General features: G+C 41.8%; 1 protein-coding gene across 4 annotated transcripts in view; it reads right to left on the bottom strand.

Moving 5' to 3' along the window:
• Positions 1 to 20,063, bottom strand: part of LOC132241042 (L-lactate dehydrogenase C chain) — a 37,946-nt gene extending 17,883 nt beyond the window's left edge. The window contains exons 1-6 of one of the 4 annotated variants that reach the window (XM_059709102.1): positions 19,283 to 20,063; positions 18,898 to 19,032; positions 14,306 to 14,423; positions 12,242 to 12,415; positions 4,236 to 4,409; positions 1,888 to 2,005 (exon numbers count right to left, since the gene is read on the bottom strand). In XM_059709102.1, the coding sequence (XP_059565085.1) occupies positions 1,888 to 2,005; positions 4,236 to 4,409; positions 12,242 to 12,415; positions 14,306 to 14,423; positions 18,898 to 19,023 (710 nt within the window). In that variant the 5' untranslated portion in view covers positions 19,024 to 19,032; positions 19,283 to 20,063. The remainder of the gene's footprint in view (positions 1 to 1,887; positions 2,006 to 4,235; positions 4,410 to 12,241; positions 12,416 to 14,305; positions 14,424 to 18,897; positions 19,033 to 19,282) is intronic. The other 3 variants (XM_059709100.1, XM_059709099.1, XM_059709101.1) reach the window with 3 other exon arrangements.
• Positions 20,064 to 20,665: the final 602 nt, after the last annotated feature.

The raw sequence follows: 20,665 nt of genomic DNA, 5'->3' as shown, positions 1-20,665 counted from the left end.
CGCCATCACTGCTCTAAACTGTGTTTTTTGTCCAGTGTCCTTTCACCAAGCTTGATAAACTTAATGCTAGGTTAAAGCTTATTATGCTTCATTAACTTGACAGTCTGAACTTCAAAACACTATGTATAGCCATGTACTTTATTTTCTTTTTTAAATAGTGGTAAAATTGGCCATTTTAACCATTTTGAGTATACAGTTCATTGGTATGCTATCTAATAAAAGGATTGTATGCAAATTAACTGTCACTCCATGACAAAGATAGTGGTGCGCAGTCCTCTCAGCCCCACCAGAGTCCCCCAGTCCTGGGGAAGCGGGGGCGGCCGCTGAGAGCGGGCAGCATGAGCAGCCTGGCAGAATTCTTGCTTTGTCGCTGCGCCCTGCTCGGGCCGGCCCCCTAGAGCCGGAGTGGACACGGACAGGGACAGGGGGCTGGCCTGCAGCCTCCGTGGCCGAGTGCAAGCCCGGAGAGGAGATGGCGGGCCCGCCTCCCGCGGAAGTAGCACGGCTCCCTCCCACCTCCCAAGGAATGAATGCGGCTCCCGTGGAAGCAGTGCGGCTCCCTGTGGTTCCCGCAGATTCCCGTGGAAGCAGCGAGTGGTCTACTGTACATGATATTGCGCGATGGGCTACTAGTTAAGTACATAAACACTGTTGTATAACTATTACCATCATCTTATCCAGAACTTTGTCATCTTCCCAATTGAAACTCTATATGGATTAAGGTGATCATGTGATTTTATGATCAAAAAATAATTTATTTTTTTAAACTAAAAGGCATTTAAAAAATAAAAACTTGCCCATAATCACTGTTGCTATATTGTGTACCTTTTTAGTCTCTGCCCTAATTATTATACATTTTTGTAGAGTTGACATCCTAAATATACATTACACTTGAGCTTTTATAAATTTAATATTCCAGTTTAGAATATCCAGAAGTGATTTTTATTTTATTTTTTTTTTAATTTTTTTTTTTTTGATATTTATTTTATATATTTAAATGCCATTTAACATAGAAAAATCAACCAAAAAAATGAGTTCGCGTGTCATAGGTTCGCCAGCCATCACTGGCCTAGGAAGACAAGCCGTGCCCGCCCATTTCCGGGGATCAACACAGCACGCGTGGCTGCAGGGCAGGGCCCCTCTGGGCACCTCCCTCACCATAATGTCCACTTGTCTAGGAGAGCCGACAGCCCAAAGCCTTGGTGAGAGAGCTCCAAGCTCATCAACCTTAAATAAAGCATCCATTTCCCAGGAGCCAGGATTCAGAAGTGATTTTTAGATTGTGTAACTTTTACTAATATGTGACTTGGCTAAAGCATAAAGGAGAATCATGTGGGCTGTTAAAGCTGATTTACACAGAGTCAGACACTTCATTTATAAATACACCCAGTTAACTTCTGATCATCTGCATCGGCTTCGTGTTGTTTTTTTCGAGTCATTTGATGAATCTAAGTTCTAGGTGCTATTCTAAGCATTTTATGTGTATTAACTCATTTACACTTCATAACAGTCCTCTAAAGTGAGCTCTATTATTATCCCCATTTTAAAAACTTGGAAACTGAGCTTCTGAAGTTTTAAATAACTTGGCAATATCACACTACTTAATAAGTGGTGAAGTCAGGTTTCAAACCTAGGAAAGCTGGTTCCAAAGTGCTCATAATTACTTGCTAAATTACCCTCAAACACATATGAGTTCTTGTAAAGCACATTTGCTTTGTGAAAATGCCGCCAAATAAAGCATTGGGTAATATAAGTCAGAATTCAAGGATTTTCATGAGATTAGAATCATTTACCACACAAAACTCAAAGATCAACTATATTTTTTTCTGTGACATTTGTTCTTAATACTGATTATTAATGCTTTAAGAAACTTAATGAGTACTTTACCTCTCAACAACTTGTCTATGGATAGTTTTCCATTGGTCCTTGTCTGAATCAGTTCCTAAGTTAGGGTTTAGAGTCTTCAGAGCAACACCAGCAACATTCACCCCACTCCATAAGGGCACTAAAAAGAAATGTATCTCAGAATGAACTATTCTTCCTAGCACTGCTTCGGTTGTTTTAGTAATTTTTTATAAACTTAGATTACTACCTTATACCACATAATAAAAATAAGTTTCAAATGGCCAAAAGGGGAAATGTAAAAAATAGAATTATGCTTTAGAAAAATATGTAGTAGAATTTATTTGTAACTATGTGACATAGGAGATATTTTAAAGCAAGGTACAATTACAGAATCCACGAAGAAAAGGATGGTTAAAAAGATAAAATATTACAAGCAAAACAGGAAAAGAGCAACAAATTAACACCAAACTTCTCAACAGTAACAAAGAGCTGAGGGGGAACTACTGTCAATCTAGAATCTCATATCCAATTAAAGAATAAGGTGAAGCTAACCTGGCCAAATAGCATAGTTAGAGCATCATCCTGATATACCAAGGTTGTAGGTTTAATCCTCAGTGAGGGCAAATATAAGAATCAACAAAAGAATGCATAAATAAGTGGACAACAAATCTCTCAATCTAATATGTCTCTCTCTCTCTCTCTCTCAAGTCAATAAAATATGTTGCCCAACCAGTGTTGCTCAGTGGTTGAGCATCAACCTATGCATCAAGAGGTTGCTGGTTCAATTCCCGTCAGGGCACACTCCCCAGTTGCAGGCTTGGTCCCCAGTAGGAGGCATGCAGGAGGCAGCTAATTGATGTTTCTATCTCTATCTGCCTCTCTCTTCCTGTCTCTCTAAAAATCAATTTAAAAATATATATTTTTAAAAATACACTGCTTTGTTTTCAAATAAAATAATGTAATATTAAAAGTGAAAAATAAAAACATAACTAGGAAATTTTATTTTTAATGACTTCCAGGAGGAAGAGCTGAATTAGAACAGTAACACAAGCCAATAGGTCAAATTAAGTATTTGTCTAAGTCAAATCAAAAGTATTTGTTATAATACTGCACCCTCTCACAATCCAGGACCCCTCGGGGGATGTTGGAGAGCCAGTTTCGGCCTGATCCCCACAGGCCTGGCTGAGGGTCCCCACCAGTGCATGATTGGGGCTGGTGAAGGACCGTGGGAGGGCTCCAGAGCGTGTCGGCCCGTCTCCCCCAGTCCCGTTCAGTCGGACCCCAGCGGCAAGCTAACCTACCAGTCGGAGCATCTGCTACCTGGTAGTCAGTGTGCATCACAGCAACTGGTTGAACGGTAGAACAAACAGTTGGACACTTAGCATATTAGGCTTTTATTATATAGGATGACATTTGGAGTAAAAAAAAAAACACACAAAAAAACAGACAAGCCCTAACTGGTTTGGCTCAGTGGATAGAGCGTTGGCCTGCAGACTGAAAGGTCCTGGGTTCGATTCAGGTCAAGGGCATGTACCTTGGTTGCAGGCACATCCCCAGTATGAGGTGCACAGGAAGTGGCTGATCGATGTTTCTCTCTCATCGATGTTTCTAGCTCTCTATCCCTCTCCCTCCCTCTCTGTAAAAAATCAATAAAATATATTTTTTTAAAAAACACAACAGACAAGAAGGACTTATTAAATGTTTTGACTAAACAAATGAATAACTGAATCAATGATCCTTATTATTAATGGGTTTACTGCCACTTTGGACAGAAGATTCAAACATGATACAATTAGAGAACACTGTAAGAAGTATAAAGTTCTAATTGTGCTGCAGAGCTTAAATGTTTAAGTTCAGAAAAGAAAAAGATAGGTATGGCCTAAGTAACAGTTTAAACACAAATTATATAAATTTATTTAAGTGAAAAGTCTGGAATAAACAAAGCTACAGAGTCAGAAAGTAAATTAGTGGTTGAGTGGGGCTGGGGTGGGAGTGAGCTCAGGAGCAAAAGTTTCTTTCTGGGGTGATGAAAATGTTCTATAACTAGATTGTGGTGATGACTGCACAACTCGGTGAATATACTAAAAACCAGTATTGTCCCTTTGTAATGTTTAAAAAATAACAATAAATGAAAGTGCTCCAGATAAGAGAAACATTCACTGGCTTTTAAAATAGTTATATGCTCTATGCACAATTTAATGAGTGGTAACTAAATCCATGATGCAAAAAGCTGAAAATAACGAAATCAAAAAAGATAGTGTACACCAGGAAAATACCAATAAAACAAAAGTTTTACAGCTATATTAATTTCACAAAAAATAGACTTTAAAGAAAATAAAGCATCATTATAGATAAGTGTGATTACATAATAAAAATGGGTTTATACTTACCACTAGAATCACCATGTTCTCCAATAATCCAACCGTGGCAGCTAGTGGGATGGACACCCAACTTCTCTCCAATCAGGTAACGGAAACGGGCAGAGTCTAGATTACAACCACTTCCAATTATACGAGCGGCAGGTAAGCCACTTAGCTTCCAGACCACATATGTCAAAATATCCACTAGGAAGAAAAATTTCTTGTTACAAAAAGATTTATAGTAACTTCCTTTTACAGTTTTCTTTTCTGAATAGACAGATCAAATGTCTTAGTCAAATATAAATTTACTAGGGGCCCGGTGCACGAAATTCGTGCACTGGGTGTGTGTGTGGGGGGGGGAGTGTCCCTCAGCCCAGCCTGCCCCCTCTCACATACTGGGAACCCTCAGGCGTTGACCCCCATCACCCTCCAATTGCAGGATCGGCCCCTTGCCCAGGCCTGACGCCTCTGACAGAGGTGTCAGGCCTGGGCAGGGGACCCTCATTTCCCCCCATCACTGGCTCTGGCCCCCACCCAGGCCTGAGGCCTCTGGCCCAGGAATCATGCCTGGGCAGGGGACCCCCATCTCCCTCTGATCGCTTGCTCCACCCCCCACCCAAGCCTGATGCCTCTGACCCAGGCTTCAGGCCTGGGCAAGGGGACCATCATATCCCCCCAATCCCCGGCTCCGCCCCCCGCCCAGGCCTGATGCCTCAGCCAGAGGAGTTGACCCTCATCACCCTCCGATCACCAATCACCGGATCGGCCCCTTGACCAGGCCTGAGGCCTCCGGCAGAGGTGTCAGGCCTGGGCGGGGGACCCCCAGCTCTGGGCGGTTGCAGGCTCCGCCCCTGCCCAGGCCTAACGCCTCTGGCTGAGGCGTCCGGCTAGGGCAGCGGGGACCCGCAGCTGCAGCGGCCCCACGATCGTGGGCTTCGCTTTAGGCCCAGGCAAGGGACCCCTAGCTCCCGGGACTGCCAGCTTCGACCATGCCCAGCTCCCATCGCTGGCTCCACTCCTACTTCCTGCTATCACTGGCCAGGGCGGAAAAGGCGCCTGATTCTCCGATCATGGCTGGGGGGCAGGGCAAAGGCGGCCCCAGGACCGCCTTTGCCCTGCCCCCCAGCTCTTAGCTCCCCCCTGGGTTTCCTATCACTGTCAGTGGCAGGGGGCTTCTTCCTGCTTTCCCTTTCACCTCCCTGCATTGTGCCTACATATGCAAATTAACCGCCATCTTGTTGGCAGTTAACTGCCAATCTTAGTTGGCAGTTAATTTGCATATAGCCCTGATTAGCCAATGAAAAGGGTAGCTCGTACGCCAATTACCATTTTTCTCTTTTATTAGTGTTGATTACAAAGTTTGAAGCAAAGCAATTCAACAAGGAAATACTGATAATCTCTCATATAGGTTTTAAGAGGTTAAATTATTCACTATTAGAATTTTTTAAATTCTCTTTTAAGATAAAGTATGTGCCTATCTGTATATTTTATAGTTAGTTAATTCTACCTCAAGGCTGCCTAGATTTTTCCTCTCTATCACCAAAGCCTCATCGAAGCTACCAACATTTTCTACCTAGACAAAAATCACATGCATACCCAGGGCAGTGTGCCAGTGTGTGCATGTCAGGAAAAACATGAGAAGATCCTAAGCTTAAGCTCTGTATGACCTTGAGGCTCTGCACAAGCAGGAAGTGAAGGGCACAGTGGTAAAACTGGCTGAGTGTTGAAGGCATGCTCCAACATGCACACAGAGGCCTATAGCAAAGACTGGGAAATACTTTTTGGTTCCACATTTTTTAAAAGTTCCATTCAATCATTAGCTGATCACTAAACAAAGAGATAAAAGATGTCTGTGGCCACGCACAACAAAGAATACAGACTTGCAGAATGAGTGTACAAAAGTCATGAAATAAACAAAAGGCAGCTGCAACAAGCATCAACAACAAAAATCCCTAGGAGAGAAGAATTTGATTTATACAGTTTTCATACTATCATTTTTTTAATGTTCAGTTTTTAACAAAAATTATGAGGCATGAAACAAAATAAGGTAGTTTGCACCAAAGGAAAAAAAGCATCAATAGAAACTCAGAAGGCCCTAACATTGAACTAACCTATCTTCAAGTCTACTGACTTCTCCTTCTGCCTTTTCAATCTGATGTTAAACACTATATACTGAATTTTCATTTAGCTTTCAACTTCAGAATTTCTATTTAGTTTTTTTTTTAATTTCTGCTTATTAATATTCAATATGTAGTGAGACATCAGTCTCATATTTCCTTTACTTCTTTAGGCTTGGTTTGCTTTAGCTCTTTTTTTTTTAATATTATTTTATTGATTCTTTACAGAGAGGAAGGGAGAGAGATAGAGAGCCAGAAACATCGATGAGAGAGAAACATCGATCAGCTGCCTCCTGCACATCCCCCACTGGGGGTGTGCCTGCAACCAAGGTACATGCCCTTGACCAGAATCGAACCCAGGACCTTTCAGTCCGCAGGCCGACGCTCTATCCACTGAGCCAAACCAGTTTCGGCTGCTTTAGCTCTTTAAACATACTTATAATAGTTGATCTAAAGTATTTGTCTGAGCCCTAGCTGGTTTGGCTCAGTGGATATAGTGTCGGCCTGTGGACTAAAGGGTCCCAGGTTCGATTCCGGTCAAGGATGCATGCCCAGGTTGCAGGCTCTATCCACAAGTGTGGGGTATGCAGGAGGCAGCCAATCAATGATTCTCTCTCATTACTGATGTTTCTATCTCTCTTTTCCTCTCCCTTCCTCACTGAAATCAATAAAAAAAATATTTAAAAATAAATAAATAAAGTATTTGTCTGATAAATCTTTGTTCAGTGACTCTAGCCAGAACTTCCAGCATGATGTTAAATGGAAGTGGTGAAATGACATCTTTGTCTTACCTGATTTTATTAGCAGGGAGAAACCTTTCAAGTCTTTCTCCACTGAGTATGATGCTAGTTATAGGTTTTGCATCTTTTATATCTTTTTATAGGTTAAATCTTTTATCAGAATAATTTCCTCCTACACATAGTTTACTGAGAGATTCACTTGTAAAATCATGATTAGGTATTGAATTTTGTTGAATGTTTTTTCTGTGCCTATTAACCCTTACGTAATACTAGAGGCCCGGTGCACGAAATTTGTGCACTCGAGGGGGTCCCGCATCTCAGCCTGCACCCTCTCACAGTCCGGAAGCCCTCAGGGGATATCTGACTGATGGCTTAGGCCCACTCCCCACAGAATGACCGGAATGACCGGTCGACCATTTGCCATGATGCACACTGACCACCATAGGACAGTCGCTCAATGCAGGAGCTGCCCCCTGGTGGTCAGTGCGCTCCCACAGCCAACCTCCTACAGCCCTTTTACCCTTGCCAACTGCCCTGCCCATAGGCCCCAATTGGGGGGCCAGCCAGCCAACCTCCCGGGGTCCCTCCCTCTGGCCAGCCAGCACCCCCGATAGGCCTCAATCACTGGCCAGACGGCGGGACCCTACCCGTGCACAAATTCGTGCACCAGGTTTCTAGTATAATGATAAAAGGATCAATAGATGCAGAAAAAAGTATTTGATAAAATTTAACCCCCATACATGATTTTTAAAAGACTCTCCACAATTATGAAGAGAAGTGAATTTCTAGGGGGAAAAAAGCCCACATTAAACATCATAATCAATAAGACTGAATGTCTTTGCCATGAAATAAAGAATTAGGCAAGTATGTCCACTCTCAACACTTATACAAGGTATCACGGACACTAATACTACTACCGTTATGTACTACCAGAGGGCATACATATAAATAGTATTTACTGGAAAAATCTTAGAAGCAGAGAAGTAGGGAGCCACTCTATGTACACTGAATTCTCATTATTCCACAGCATAGGCTAGGCCAGCTGTGGGCAAACTACGGCCCGCGGGCTGGCCCGTTTGAAATGAATAAAACTAAAAAAGAAAAAAAGACCATACCCTTTTATGTAATGATGTTTACTTTGAATTTATATTAGTTCACACAAACACTCCATCCATGCTTTTGTTCCGGCCCTCCGGTCCAGTTTAAGAACCCATTGTGGCCCTCGAGTCAAAAAGTTTGCCCCCCCCTGGGCTAGGCACAGATCTTCTGTATACAAAATGGCCAAGTGCAGAGGAGCCTCTCTTGGCTGATGTGCTGGCTGTTTTCTTGAAACTCCTCTGAGAACAAAAATGAGCTCCACCAGCACATTGTGTTACATATCTGTATGTAGCTTTGGAGGGGGAAGTGAACCCCTAGTTTCCTTAAATAACAAGGAATTTATCAAAGGATAGCTGGGTCTGCGAACAGTGGTAAGCAGCATGCATTTCCAGAGCCAAGATATATCCTTAGGACCCTGAAAAGAACCTTGCATGCCAGTAATACTGACATCAGCTTAAGACCTTGCTGTTTTTACATAGGCTGGCTCAATGGCTCAATTTAGCTGATCCAACTCTCTAATAAGCTACCAAAACAAAGGGAGGAACCTAGCCAATTTGGCTCAGTAGATAGAGCGGTGGCCTGCAGACTGAAGGGTCCCAGGTTCGATTCCAGACAAGGGCACATGCCTGGGTTGCAGGCTCGATCCCTAGTAAGAGGTGAGCAGGAGGCAGCCAATCAATGATTCTTTCTCATCATTGACATTTCTATCTCTCTTTCCCTCTCCCTTCCTCTCTGAAATCAATAAAAAAATTTTTTTTTTTAAAAAGGGAGTAAATGAGCCTCCAGGGTGATGTACATTTGTCTGTCATTACTACTTACATTCACCATTTTACTAGAAGTGCTAACTAGTGAAATGAGGCAAGAAAGTAAAAAGGTCTTCAAATTGGAAAAGAAAGAATTAAAACTGGTAAAACTGTATTTGCAGATGACACGATAATATATAGAGCAGCGGTTCTCAACCTGTGGGTCGTGACCCCTTTGGGGGTCGAACGACCCTTTCACAGGGGTCGCCTAAGACCATTAGAAAACACATATATAATTACATATTGTTTTTGTGATTAATCACTATGCTTTAATTATGTTCAATCTGTAACAATGAAATTGGGGGTCACCACAACATGAGGAACTGTATTAATGGGTCGCAGCATTAGGAAGGTTGAGAACCACTGATATAGAGACTATCCCAAAAATTTAAAGAGAATTACTAGAATTAAAAAGTGAATTTAGCAATTTTTCAAGATACAAGGTCAATACATAAAAATCAACAGTATTACTATTTACTCACAATAAACAAAAATGAAATGTAAAGAACTCCTTTTATAGCCTCAAAAACATAAAATATTTAGGGACATTTTGTGAGGATGTGGAAAAAAGGAAACCCGTGTGCACTGTTGATGGTAATATAAACTGGGACAACCACTATAAAAAGGAGTATGAAGGTTCCTCAAAAAATTAAAATACAGAACTATCATATAATCTAGCAATCACACTTCTTGGTATATATCCAAAAGAAATTAAATCAGTATCTCAAAGATACCTGCACTCCCATGTTCATTGCAGCATTATTCACAACAGCCAGGATATGAAAGCAACCTAGGTGTCTATCTATGAATGAATGAAGAATATGTGGCATATTGTCTGGCATGGCTCAGTGATTGAGCATCGAGATTATAATGCCTATGTTTTCTTCAAGGATTTTTATGGTTTCGAGTCTAACATATAAATTTTAATCCATTTTGAGTTTATTCTTATGTATGGTGTAAGAAGGTTGTCTAGTTTCATTTTACTGCACATATCTGTCCAATTTTTCTAACACCATTTATTGAATAGACTATCTTTATCCCATTGTATGTTCTTGCCTCCTTTGTCATATATTAATTTATTATAAAGGTGTGGGTTTATTTTTGGGTAACGCAAAATTTAGAGACAAATAGTATCCTATATAATAAAAGTCTAATATGCAAATTGACCGAACAGCAGAATGACCGGTTGCTATGTCACACACTGACCACCAGGGGGCAGACGCTCAGTGCAGGAGCTGCCCCCTGGTGGTCCGTGCGCTCCCACAGGGGTTGCGATGCTCAGCTAGAAGCTGGGCTCACAGGCTGGCAAGCAGAGCGGCAGTGGCAGGAGTGTCTCCCGCCTCTGCGCAGTGCTAAGGATGTCCAATTTTGGTATCCACAGAGGTACCAAATGCCCTGAGAATACCAAGGGATGACTGTATGTGTTGAAGTTGTTAACTAACCCTACTGTGGTAATCATTTCCCAATATGTAAATGTATCAAATCATCATTACACTGTACACCTTAAACTTGCATGTTATATGGCAATTATATTTCAAAAAAGCTGGAAAAAATCATTGTATTATATATTTTGAATGGGTAGTTTATTGTGCATAAATTTTACCTCAATAAAGTTGTTTTGCCGAGACCGGTTTGGCTCAGTGGAAGGAGCGTCGGCCTGTGGACTGAAGGGTCCCAGGTTCGATTCCGGTCAGGGGCGTGTACCTTGGTTGCGGGCACATCCCTAGTGGGAGATGTGCAGGAGGCGGCTGATTGATGTTTCTCTCTCATCAATGTTTCTGACTCTCTATCTCTCTCCCTTCCTCTCTGTAAAAAATCAATAAAATATATTTTAAAAATAAATAAATAAAAAATAAAGTTGTTTAAAAAAAAAGAGAAAAATATATTTTCGAATAGAAGTAATCCTGTTATTTGCAGATTTTAAATATTTCCTACAACTTTTGTGATACTATGCTAGTACAGTTTTGGTATTATTATATTTAACACATTGTTTGCGGGTAGTTTTTATCATGCGGTAACAGGTGGCGCGGGCCACTTTTGCTAATTTTTTTGCGCAAATGGCAACATTCAGTAAAATTACGATAACTTTAGTTTACGTATTTATACGTTACCTGCATTCTACCACTGGTCTATAAAAAACGTATTAATACGTGTCCCGTGCTCTACTACACTGGTAAAACGTATAAATACGTTTCCCGCATACAATCTGTTAAAATCTTTTTTCTTGAAATATTAATTTTTATTGCATGTAACATTATATTTAAAACTGTTTTTCTTGAAAATAAAAAAATCTATATATATATCTATCTATATATAAGCCTAAGCAACCATTATGACCGAATGACCAGAACGACTGGAATGTCCAGTCACTATGATGCGCACCTACCACCAGGGGGCAAATGTTCAATGCAAGAACTGGCCCCTGGTGGTTAGTATGCTCCCACAATGGGAGCACTGCTCAGCCAGAAGCCAGGCTCACGGCTGGTGAGTGCAGCTATGGCGGTGGGAGCCTCTTCCGCCTCTGCGGCAGCACTACCAAGTGGCGGTGGCAGTGGCAGGCACAACAGGGCCAGGGTGAGTGGCAACAGAGCTGTGCCCGGCCCCGGCTGGGGTTCTCCCCAGCCACCTGCCACTTTGGCACTACTACATCCCTCAGGGGTATATCGGACTGTTGGTTTCGGCCCAATCCCCGAAGGCCTGGCCGAAATCGGCAGTCCGACATCCCTCCAAGGGGTCACGGATTACAAGAGGGCTCAGGTCAGGCTAAGGAACCCCACCCATTCACGAATTTGTGCACCGGATCTCTAGTAGTAGTAGTAGTAGTAATAATAATAATAATAATGATAATAATAATAAAAATAAAAATAAACTCTTAAAATAAAGAACCCAGTACATGCTCTCTCTCCAGAGCCTGCCCATGCCTTTATTCTTCAAGCTTGTATCTTTCTTTTTTTTCTGTTAGGGTCCCCACAAGACTTGCAACTAAGGGAGTATCGGGCTACAGCAGCACATCCTGGGCTAACCCCCTTCAAGCCCCTTCTTTTGCCTCTGTAACTTGATTCCTGAGTTCACACAGCCCAGCTGGCTCACTTCTTCTGCCTCTGTGACTTTCTTTCTAAAGGGCCAAGGCACCTCTCTGAGCATTCTGCTCCAGTCTCCTCTTTAAGTGTACTTTTGCTTTGCATGCTAAATAAACTTCCCCTTGCACTAGGGGGAAAAAAAAAAAAAGGAATGGTCTGGAAAGACCATCCTTATGCAGTTAAAGAGAAAAGACTCACCTGGATTTGAGACAATAAGCATCTTACAATCGGGACTATACTGGACCAGGGCAGGAATAACTGATTTCATGATATCCACATTACGTTGAACCAGGGAAAGACGACTTTCTCCTTCCTGTTGCCGTACACCTGCTGTGACAATAATTAATTTGGAGTTTGCAGATACACGATAATCTAAAAGAAAAACAAAAGACAATATTTGGATCATGACTGCCATAATCATTGTTCCTTAATTCTTTAAAAGAGTATTGTATGATCTTGGTATTAAAGCATTTATATACTTTCATGTCTGGCATTTGGAAATGAATAGACTTTCCATGTAGTGATATTATTTTGAATAACCTGAAGGAAGTCTTATCACTATGACTTAAAAGTTTCAAACAGCTTTTTTTAAAAAAAATAGAACATACTATGCTTTTAAGCAGACATTCTCATTTGTTATTAAGGCCTGAGGCAATGCAAATCAACTCTCTGGCTTCTTAGAAACACTATATATATCAGAAGCTTAAAACTCTGAAAATGTATGTATCTGTTTCAGGATTCCAAGAGTAGGAATGTATTTATTTCTAATTAGAAGGGACTGGATTTGAGATCACAGGCACATTCTTGATCCAGAAAAGAAAATAAACTACCTTCTAAATCTGATGATCAGTTGTAAAACTGTTTCACCTATGAACAAAAATAGACACAGAGGCAGCATCGAACAGACTGTCAAACTACAGCAGGAAGGCTGGGAGGGTTTGGGGGGAGGTAAGAGATCAACCAAAGGACTTGTATGCATGCATATAAGCATAACCAATGGACACAAGACACTGGGGGGTACGGGAGACCGGGGGAAGGTCAAGGAAAAAAAAAAAAAGGAGACATATGTAATATTCTTTGTAATACTTTAAGCAATAAAACAAAATTTTAAAATAAAAAAAAATAGCCCTGACCGGTTTTGCTTAGTGGCTAGAGCAGCCGTGGGCAAACTAAGGCCCACAGGCCAGATCCGGCCCGTTTGAAATGAATAAAACTAAAAAAAAAAAGAAAAAAAAGACGGTACTCTTTTATGTAATGATGTTTACTTTGAATTTATATTAGTTCACACAAACACTCCATCCATGCTTTTGTTCCGGCCCTCCGGTCCAGTTTAAGAACCCATTGTGGCCCTCGAGTCAAAAAGTTTGCCCACCCATGGGCTAGAGTGTCGGCCTATGGACTGAGGAGTCCCAGGGTCGATTCCGGTCAAGGGCATGTACCTTGGTTGTGGGCACATCCGCATTAGGGGATGTGCAGGAGGCAGCTGATCAATGTGTTCTCTCTCATCGATGTTTCTAACTCTCTATCCCTCTCCCTTCTTCTCTGTAAAAAATCAATAAAATATATATTTTTTAAAAAAGCACCTTGTCTAGGCTAGTCTTGGACTTCAATTTCTGAATGAGATTTGAATAGATATTATATAATGTATCAACTGAATTGGTAATATTTCACTGGGATGCACTAATGTTTGTTATACTTAAACTCTTATTATATTTCAAAATTAATATTTTAAAATAATTGTTTCTATGAATATTAATTTGAATATCTTAAAAAGACATTAAAAGCAAGTTGTTTAAAAATTGTCCTGCCCAACTGATGTGGCTCAGTGGTCGAACACTTACCTATGTCTTAGGAGGTCGCCAGTTCAATTCCTGGTCAGGGCACATGCCTGAGTTTCAGGTTCAGTCCCTGGTCAGGTCATGTGTGGGAGGCAACCAACTGATATTTCTTTCTCTCTCCCTCTCCCTTCCTCTCTCTCTAAAATTAATAAAAACATATATTTTAAAAATTGTCCTTTTAAGTATGAGAAAAATAAAAGTGAAGGAAAACCATAAGAATTTAGTATAGCCCTAGCTGAGTGGCTCATTGATTGGAGCATCATCTCATACACCAAAAGGTTCTGGGTTCGATTCTTGGTCAAGGCACATATAAGAATCAACCAATGAATGAATAAATAAGTGAAACAACAAATCAATGCCCCCCCTCTCTTCCCTGTCTCTCAAATCAATAAATAAAAATTTTAAAAAAAACACTAAAATTAACCTTTTCCACCAACAATCTTTGAAGTAGCAAAGAAAAGACTGCCATGCTGAAGATCCATCATTTCTCCCTTCAACTTGTCCTCTGCAACATCAACAAGGGCGAGTTCATCAGCCAAATCCTAAAATACATTAAAGTTATGAATAAGATATTCTGGAAAATGTTCTTATTTTAGGAGAATGAGAAAAAATTTTGTGTGGCTATTTTATACTCAAAGGAGATATATATATATATATATATATATATATATATATATATATATATATATATATACTTTTAAATATATTTTTTTATTGAATTTTTACAGAGAGGAAGGGAGAGGGATAGAGAGTTAGAAACAGCGATGAGAGAGAAACATCGATCAGCCGCCTCTTGCACACCTCCCACTGGGGATGTGCCCGCAATCAACGTAAATGCCCTTGGCCGGAATCGAACCTGGGACCCCTCAGTCCGCAGGCCGATGCTCCATCCACTGAGCCAAACTGGCTACAGCAGGAGAGTTATATTTTTAATAGAAAAAATTATATAAAAAAGATGTTTTTTTTGTTTTTTATTGCTTAAAATATTACAAAGAGTAGTACATTTGTCTCCTTTTTTTTTCCCCCTGACCTTCCCCCAGCCTCCCCTACCCCCAGTGTCTTGTGTCCATTGGTTATGCTTATATGCATGCATACAAGTCCTTTGGTTGATCTCTTACCGCACCCCCCCCCCCCAAAAAATGATAGTTTTTTAATATGCCTAGAATGGGCCAGAAGTCATGGTAAACAACAGCATATAATAAAAAGTCGTTGTTTTGCCTTCATATAATTGTTAATTTTGTTAGAATTGTGTTTCTTCCACTTCAGATAATAGTTTAAAACTGTTGCCCTGGCTGGCTCAGTTGGTTGGAGCATGTCCAGATACACCAAGGTTGCAGTAAGATGACATGGTCAAGGCATATACAATCTATACATATAAGAGCCCAGCAACCGAATGGCAGAACAACCACAATGACCAGTCGACCAGTCGCTATGACGCACACTGACCACCGGGGGCCACGCCCCCACCAATGCACAAATTCATGCACTGGGCCTCTAGTCTATATAAATAAAAGGCTAATATGCAAAGTATCCCCTCAGGAGTTCGACCAGGAGACTGGGAGTTTGATCACAATGACATGAACTGGCCATCGGGGTTGGCACGGAACGAAGGAAGTCCCTGGCCAGTAGGTAGGAGGCCCCCATCAGCCCTGGTCGCCAGCCAGGCCTAGGGACCCTACCTGTGCACAAATTTTGTGCACCAGGCCTCTAGTAAATGCATAAATAAGTGGAACAACAAAGGGATGTCTCTGTCTCTCTGTCTCTATCTCTGTCTCTCTCCTCCCTACCCTCCTTCCTTCCTTCCCCTCTTCCATCCCTCTCTCCCTTCCTCTTTCCCTCTACAAATCAATTTAAAAAATAAAGCCTATGAGAAATTATTAAATTCTTTCCAAGGATTTTACTATATTTAGCCCATATGCCTTATTTCTAAATTGGCTAAAGTTGTTTTCAGTATGCATCGTTATGGCCAAATAGAAAAGTAGCCACCTATAGGAATCCTTTCCATGTAGGTCAGTACAGTACAATTAATATCAGCCCTCCAACCTAACAGTAGATGTGCATATAACCAGACCCAAACCATTGTTCCATTCTTCCTTCTGATCACAGAAATTAGTTCACAAATGGGCATATGGCCCAGGCATAACAAATGGGCACAATGTCTATAAGGTTTGAAGTGGAAGATGGAAAATTAAGTGTCATTTTTCTTTGGAATCATAGCTCTAAGAATGACATAAGACTCTTAAGAATAAACTGTATAGTTATCTTTACCACTACACAGAAAGACCCTGCCTGAGAATTAAGCCAATAGAGGAAATATAAACCAAGATATACAAATACTGTGTCTCAATATGTATGAATTCTAGAATCTAGTAGTACCTGAAGCTAGCTCTGCTCTTAGATTTTCCAGTTATGTGAACAATATATATAGTCTCTTTATATGCTTACTCTAATTTGAATTGGGTTTTCATCAGATTCAACAGAATATAAAACTATATAGGAGTGTATTCCCTTAGATTCCAGTGGCCAGATTCCAAAGGTGAGCAATAACAAAAAAGGATACAAGTCCCTATTTACTAACGGTTTTTTCTCAAATCAGATACCATGTCATCTTAAAGGACAACTGTAAATTCTAAAATTTACTAAATTATGTGTCATATATCAGGAATAGGAGGAGGATAAGGAGTTTCATCCAGAAGAATGAAACTTTTGGCTAGCTGATTTTTAAAAATATATATTTTTATTGATTTCAGAGAGGAAGGGAGAGAGAAAGAGAGATAGAAACATCAATGATGAGAGAGAATCATGGATCGGCTGCCTCCTGCATGCCCCCCACTGCGGATCAAGCCAGCAACCCAGGCATGTGCCCTAATGGAGAATTGAACCCAGGACCCTTCAGTCTGCAGGCTGATGCTCTATCCAGTGAGCAACACCAGCCAGGGCTAGCTGATTTTTAAAAAACTATATGTTTACAGATCTGTTTTTACATCAGTCTATGTATCTGTCTGGGTCTGGAACAGGAAAACAGAAACCATTCTAAGCATTTCAACCGAAGGAATTTAATATAGGAAATTGTTTAGACAGATGTTGGACGGATGAAAGAAGAAAAAGGTAACACTTGAGATAACCCAAAGATTGTAACCACAGCTTGAAACTATCACCCCTAAGGCTGAAGGCACAGAAAGACTAAAACAGGTGCTTCAGGAACTAGTCTCAGAACTCTGGAGGAGGCAAAATCTGGCTGCTGCTGCTGCTGCTAGCACTGAATGGGCAAGATGAGGCCAATGCTCGAGCTCCAAAACAAACTGGGGGCAAACCGCCCCCCCCCACAAATTCAGAAAAAGGGAGGGAGGGAAGGAAGGAAGGAGGGAGGGAGGGAAGGAGGGAGTGGGGAGGGAGAGATGGAGGAAGGAAAGAAGAAGGGGAAGAGAGAAAAGGGGAAGGGAGGGGAGAGAGAAGGGGAAAGGAAAGGGGAGGAGGAGGGAGAAGGCATGAATAGCGAATCTTGAAAAATAACAGAGGTTTTATGCTTCCTGATTTAAAAACTTATTACAAAACTACAGTAATCTAAACTGTGAGGTAATAGAATACAGACATATAGAGCAATGGAACAAAATAGGGAGCCTAGAAATAAACTCTAATGCATATGATCAAGTGATTTTTGGCAAGGGTGCCAAGAGCATTCAACCAGGAAAGGTTATCTTTTTAACAAATGGCATATTTTCATATAAAAGAATGAAGTAGGAGCACTTACTTTATACCATATACAAAGTTAACTCAAAATGGATCGAAGACCTAAAACTATAAAACTCTTAGAAGAAAACACAGAGGAAAAGCTTCATGACACTGAATGTGGCAATGATTTTTAGATATGACACCAAAAGCACAGGCAATAAGAGTAAAAATGATAATCTGAACTACATTAAACTAAAAAATTTCTGTGCATCAAAGGACACAATCAAGAGAGTAAAGGGAAACTAAGGGAATGGGAGAAAATATGTAAAAATCATGTATCTGATAAGCAGTTAACATCTAAAATATAAGAACTCCTGCAACTAAACAACAAATAACTGGATTTTTAAGTGGGCAAAGGATTTTTTAAAGTATTTTTTTATTGATTTCAGAGAGGAAGGGAGAGACAGAAACATCAATGAAGTGAGAGAATCATTGATCAGCTGCCTCCTGCGCGCCCCTCACTGGGGATCGACCCCTCAACCCCGGCACGTGCCCTGACCAGGACTCGAACCATGACCTCCTGGCTCATAGGTAGACACTCGACCACTGAGCCATGCTGGACGGGCAAAATGGGCAAAGGATCTAAATAGACATTCCTCCAAAGAAGATATACAAACGGCCAATAAGCACATGAAACGATGCTCTGGAAACAGAAAGGAAAATTAAGGAACTTCCATTTCAAAATAACTTTATCAAATCGTGTACTTTTTGTTTTATAACGAGCATGTCATACCATTTTTTTTTATTGTAAAGTGGAAGCCACTGGGAAATATAATTTTCATCCATTCCTCCTCAAGGAAGACAATTCATGGATTGAACTGTTATAATGCAATGTCATAATGCTTAACAACGTGCCTACAAATAAATCTGAACTAGTCTAAGAATGGTAAGCTCCAAGTAAATGTTTAAAAATATATATATCTGATTTTTTACAGAGAGGAAGGGAGAGGGATAGAGAGTTAGAAACATCGATCGGCTGCCTCCTGCACACTCCCCTACTGGGGATGTGCCCGCAACCAAGGTGCATGCCCTTGACCAGAATCGAACCTGGGACCCTTCAGTCCACAGGCCGACGCTCTATCCACTGAGCCAGACCGGTCAGGGCTAAATGTTTCTTAAATTGCGTCAAAATCAGAGGAGAGGAATACGACCAAGAGGGAAAAAAGAGTCAGATGAAGAGGATACATATTTGCGGCCAAGGGATTAGCCCTGCAAACCTGAACTCATCCATCGACAAGGCCCCGAAGCGCTTGACCCTCAGCCCAGAACGGGCTGATCACTTACCTTCAATAAGATACAAATGGCGCAAGCCATGCCCACCGCACCGACCCCGACGACGGTGATCTTCTGGTGGGAGGTTTTATCTTCCACAACCAGGTTCTTAATAAGCTGCTCCTTGACCGTTGACATTGTGAGAACCTGAGAGAGACGACGCCATATCAGTGGAATCGAACTCCCTAAATAATGCTCGTCGCGAGCGATGTACTTAGTCACACTGCCCTAAGACACCACCTCGGAGTCTGCACCAGGGGAAAGCCGGGGTGGAGGGGAAGCCAAAGAGAGGATTTCCTGGTCAAAGGTGACGAGAGGTGGTCGGGGCGAGGCACCACCGGCTTCCTGAGCTCGCCCTGCCCCAGCCACCATTTCCGCCCCTGCGCCGGATACTCACCAATGCTCCGCTTGGCGCAACCCACTAAAGACCCCCCGGAAGCATAACACACAGCGTCGCAGGACTTTTAAAAGAGTGACTCCGGGGCACAACTGCCACGGCAGTTGAGGTGCGAAGCCCGGCTGCGGTTACTCCCCGCCCGACCCGCCAGCACGCTCCGCGTACGCCCCGCCCCCGCCGGCCGGCGCAGGCGCATTGGCAGACGCTCGACGTCCTCTCGGTGTGAGCTGGTTGCTGGGGTGCCTGCGATTGCACCTTCCTGCTGTCCGTGTGAAGAATCGAGAGACGATCTTGGAGAGTGTGCAGTCAAGGTGATCGGACTGTGGTTTCGTTTCCTTCAGGCGGCCTGGGACTGATTTTCTGGCCCTGACTCTTTGGAGACCCCACAACCACCCGGCTAGGCGCTCCAGGCCTCCGTGAGAAAGAACCCTCCTGGGAGCACCTCCCGTGTTTACGGTGGTGCCAGCTTAAAGCAGTAAAGTGTGGACTTGGGAGTGACCAACCCGACTTGGAGAAACATACATTTTGGTGCACTTATCACACCTATATCCAAACATTCATTTGCAGGAATTTTTAAAAATTATTATTAAGCTAGGTAACTTCAGGATGGAGTGCTGAAATAATGTTTGAATGAAAATGAGCTCGGCCGGTGTGGCTCAGTAGTTGAGCATCCACCCATGTACCAAGAGTTCACTGGTTTGATTTCCAGGGCACATGCCCAGGTTGCAGGCTCAATCCCCAGTGGGGGGTGTGCAAGAGAACCAGTGGATGTTTCTTTCTCATCAATGTTTCCCTCTCCCTTCCTCTTTCTCTAAAAATCAATAAAAAACGTTGTTGGTTTTTTTAAAATTAAAGAAGCCCTAGCTGGGCCTGCGGACTGAAGGGTCGCTATTTCGATCCCGGTCAAGGGCACATGCCTGGGTTGCAGGTTTGATCCCCAGTGGGGGGACCTGCAGGAGGTAGATGATCAATGATTCTCATCATTGATGTTTCCATTTCTTTCCCTCTCTGAAATCAAAGATATATATGGCCGTGTCTAGTTTTCTAAGAGTGATTTCTTTTTTTTTTTTTACAGAGAGGAAGGGAGAGGGATAGAGAGTTAGCAAAATCGATGAGAGAGAAACATAAATCAGTTGCTTCCTGCACACCCCCTACTGGGAATGTGCCCGCAACCAAGGTACATGCCCTTGATCAGAATCGAATCTGGGACCTTTCAGTCCGCAGGCCGTCGCTCTATCCACTGAGCTAAACCGGTTAGGGCAAGTGATTTTTAATTTATAACTCACACAAAGGGACACAACCTCTGTCATTTTTTGTCATTTGCATTTGAATCTTTTTCAAAACCTAAAGGGTAATTCATTTTCTGTATCAAAGCCTATGATT

Source organism: Myotis daubentonii, chromosome 9 (genome assembly GCF_963259705.1).
Source record: "Myotis daubentonii chromosome 9, mMyoDau2.1, whole genome shotgun sequence".
NCBI classification, from domain to species: Eukaryota; Metazoa; Chordata; class Mammalia; order Chiroptera; family Vespertilionidae; genus Myotis; species Myotis daubentonii.
The sequence above is the reverse complement of the archived record's forward strand: the minus strand, read 5'-3'. Positions and strand labels throughout refer to the sequence as shown.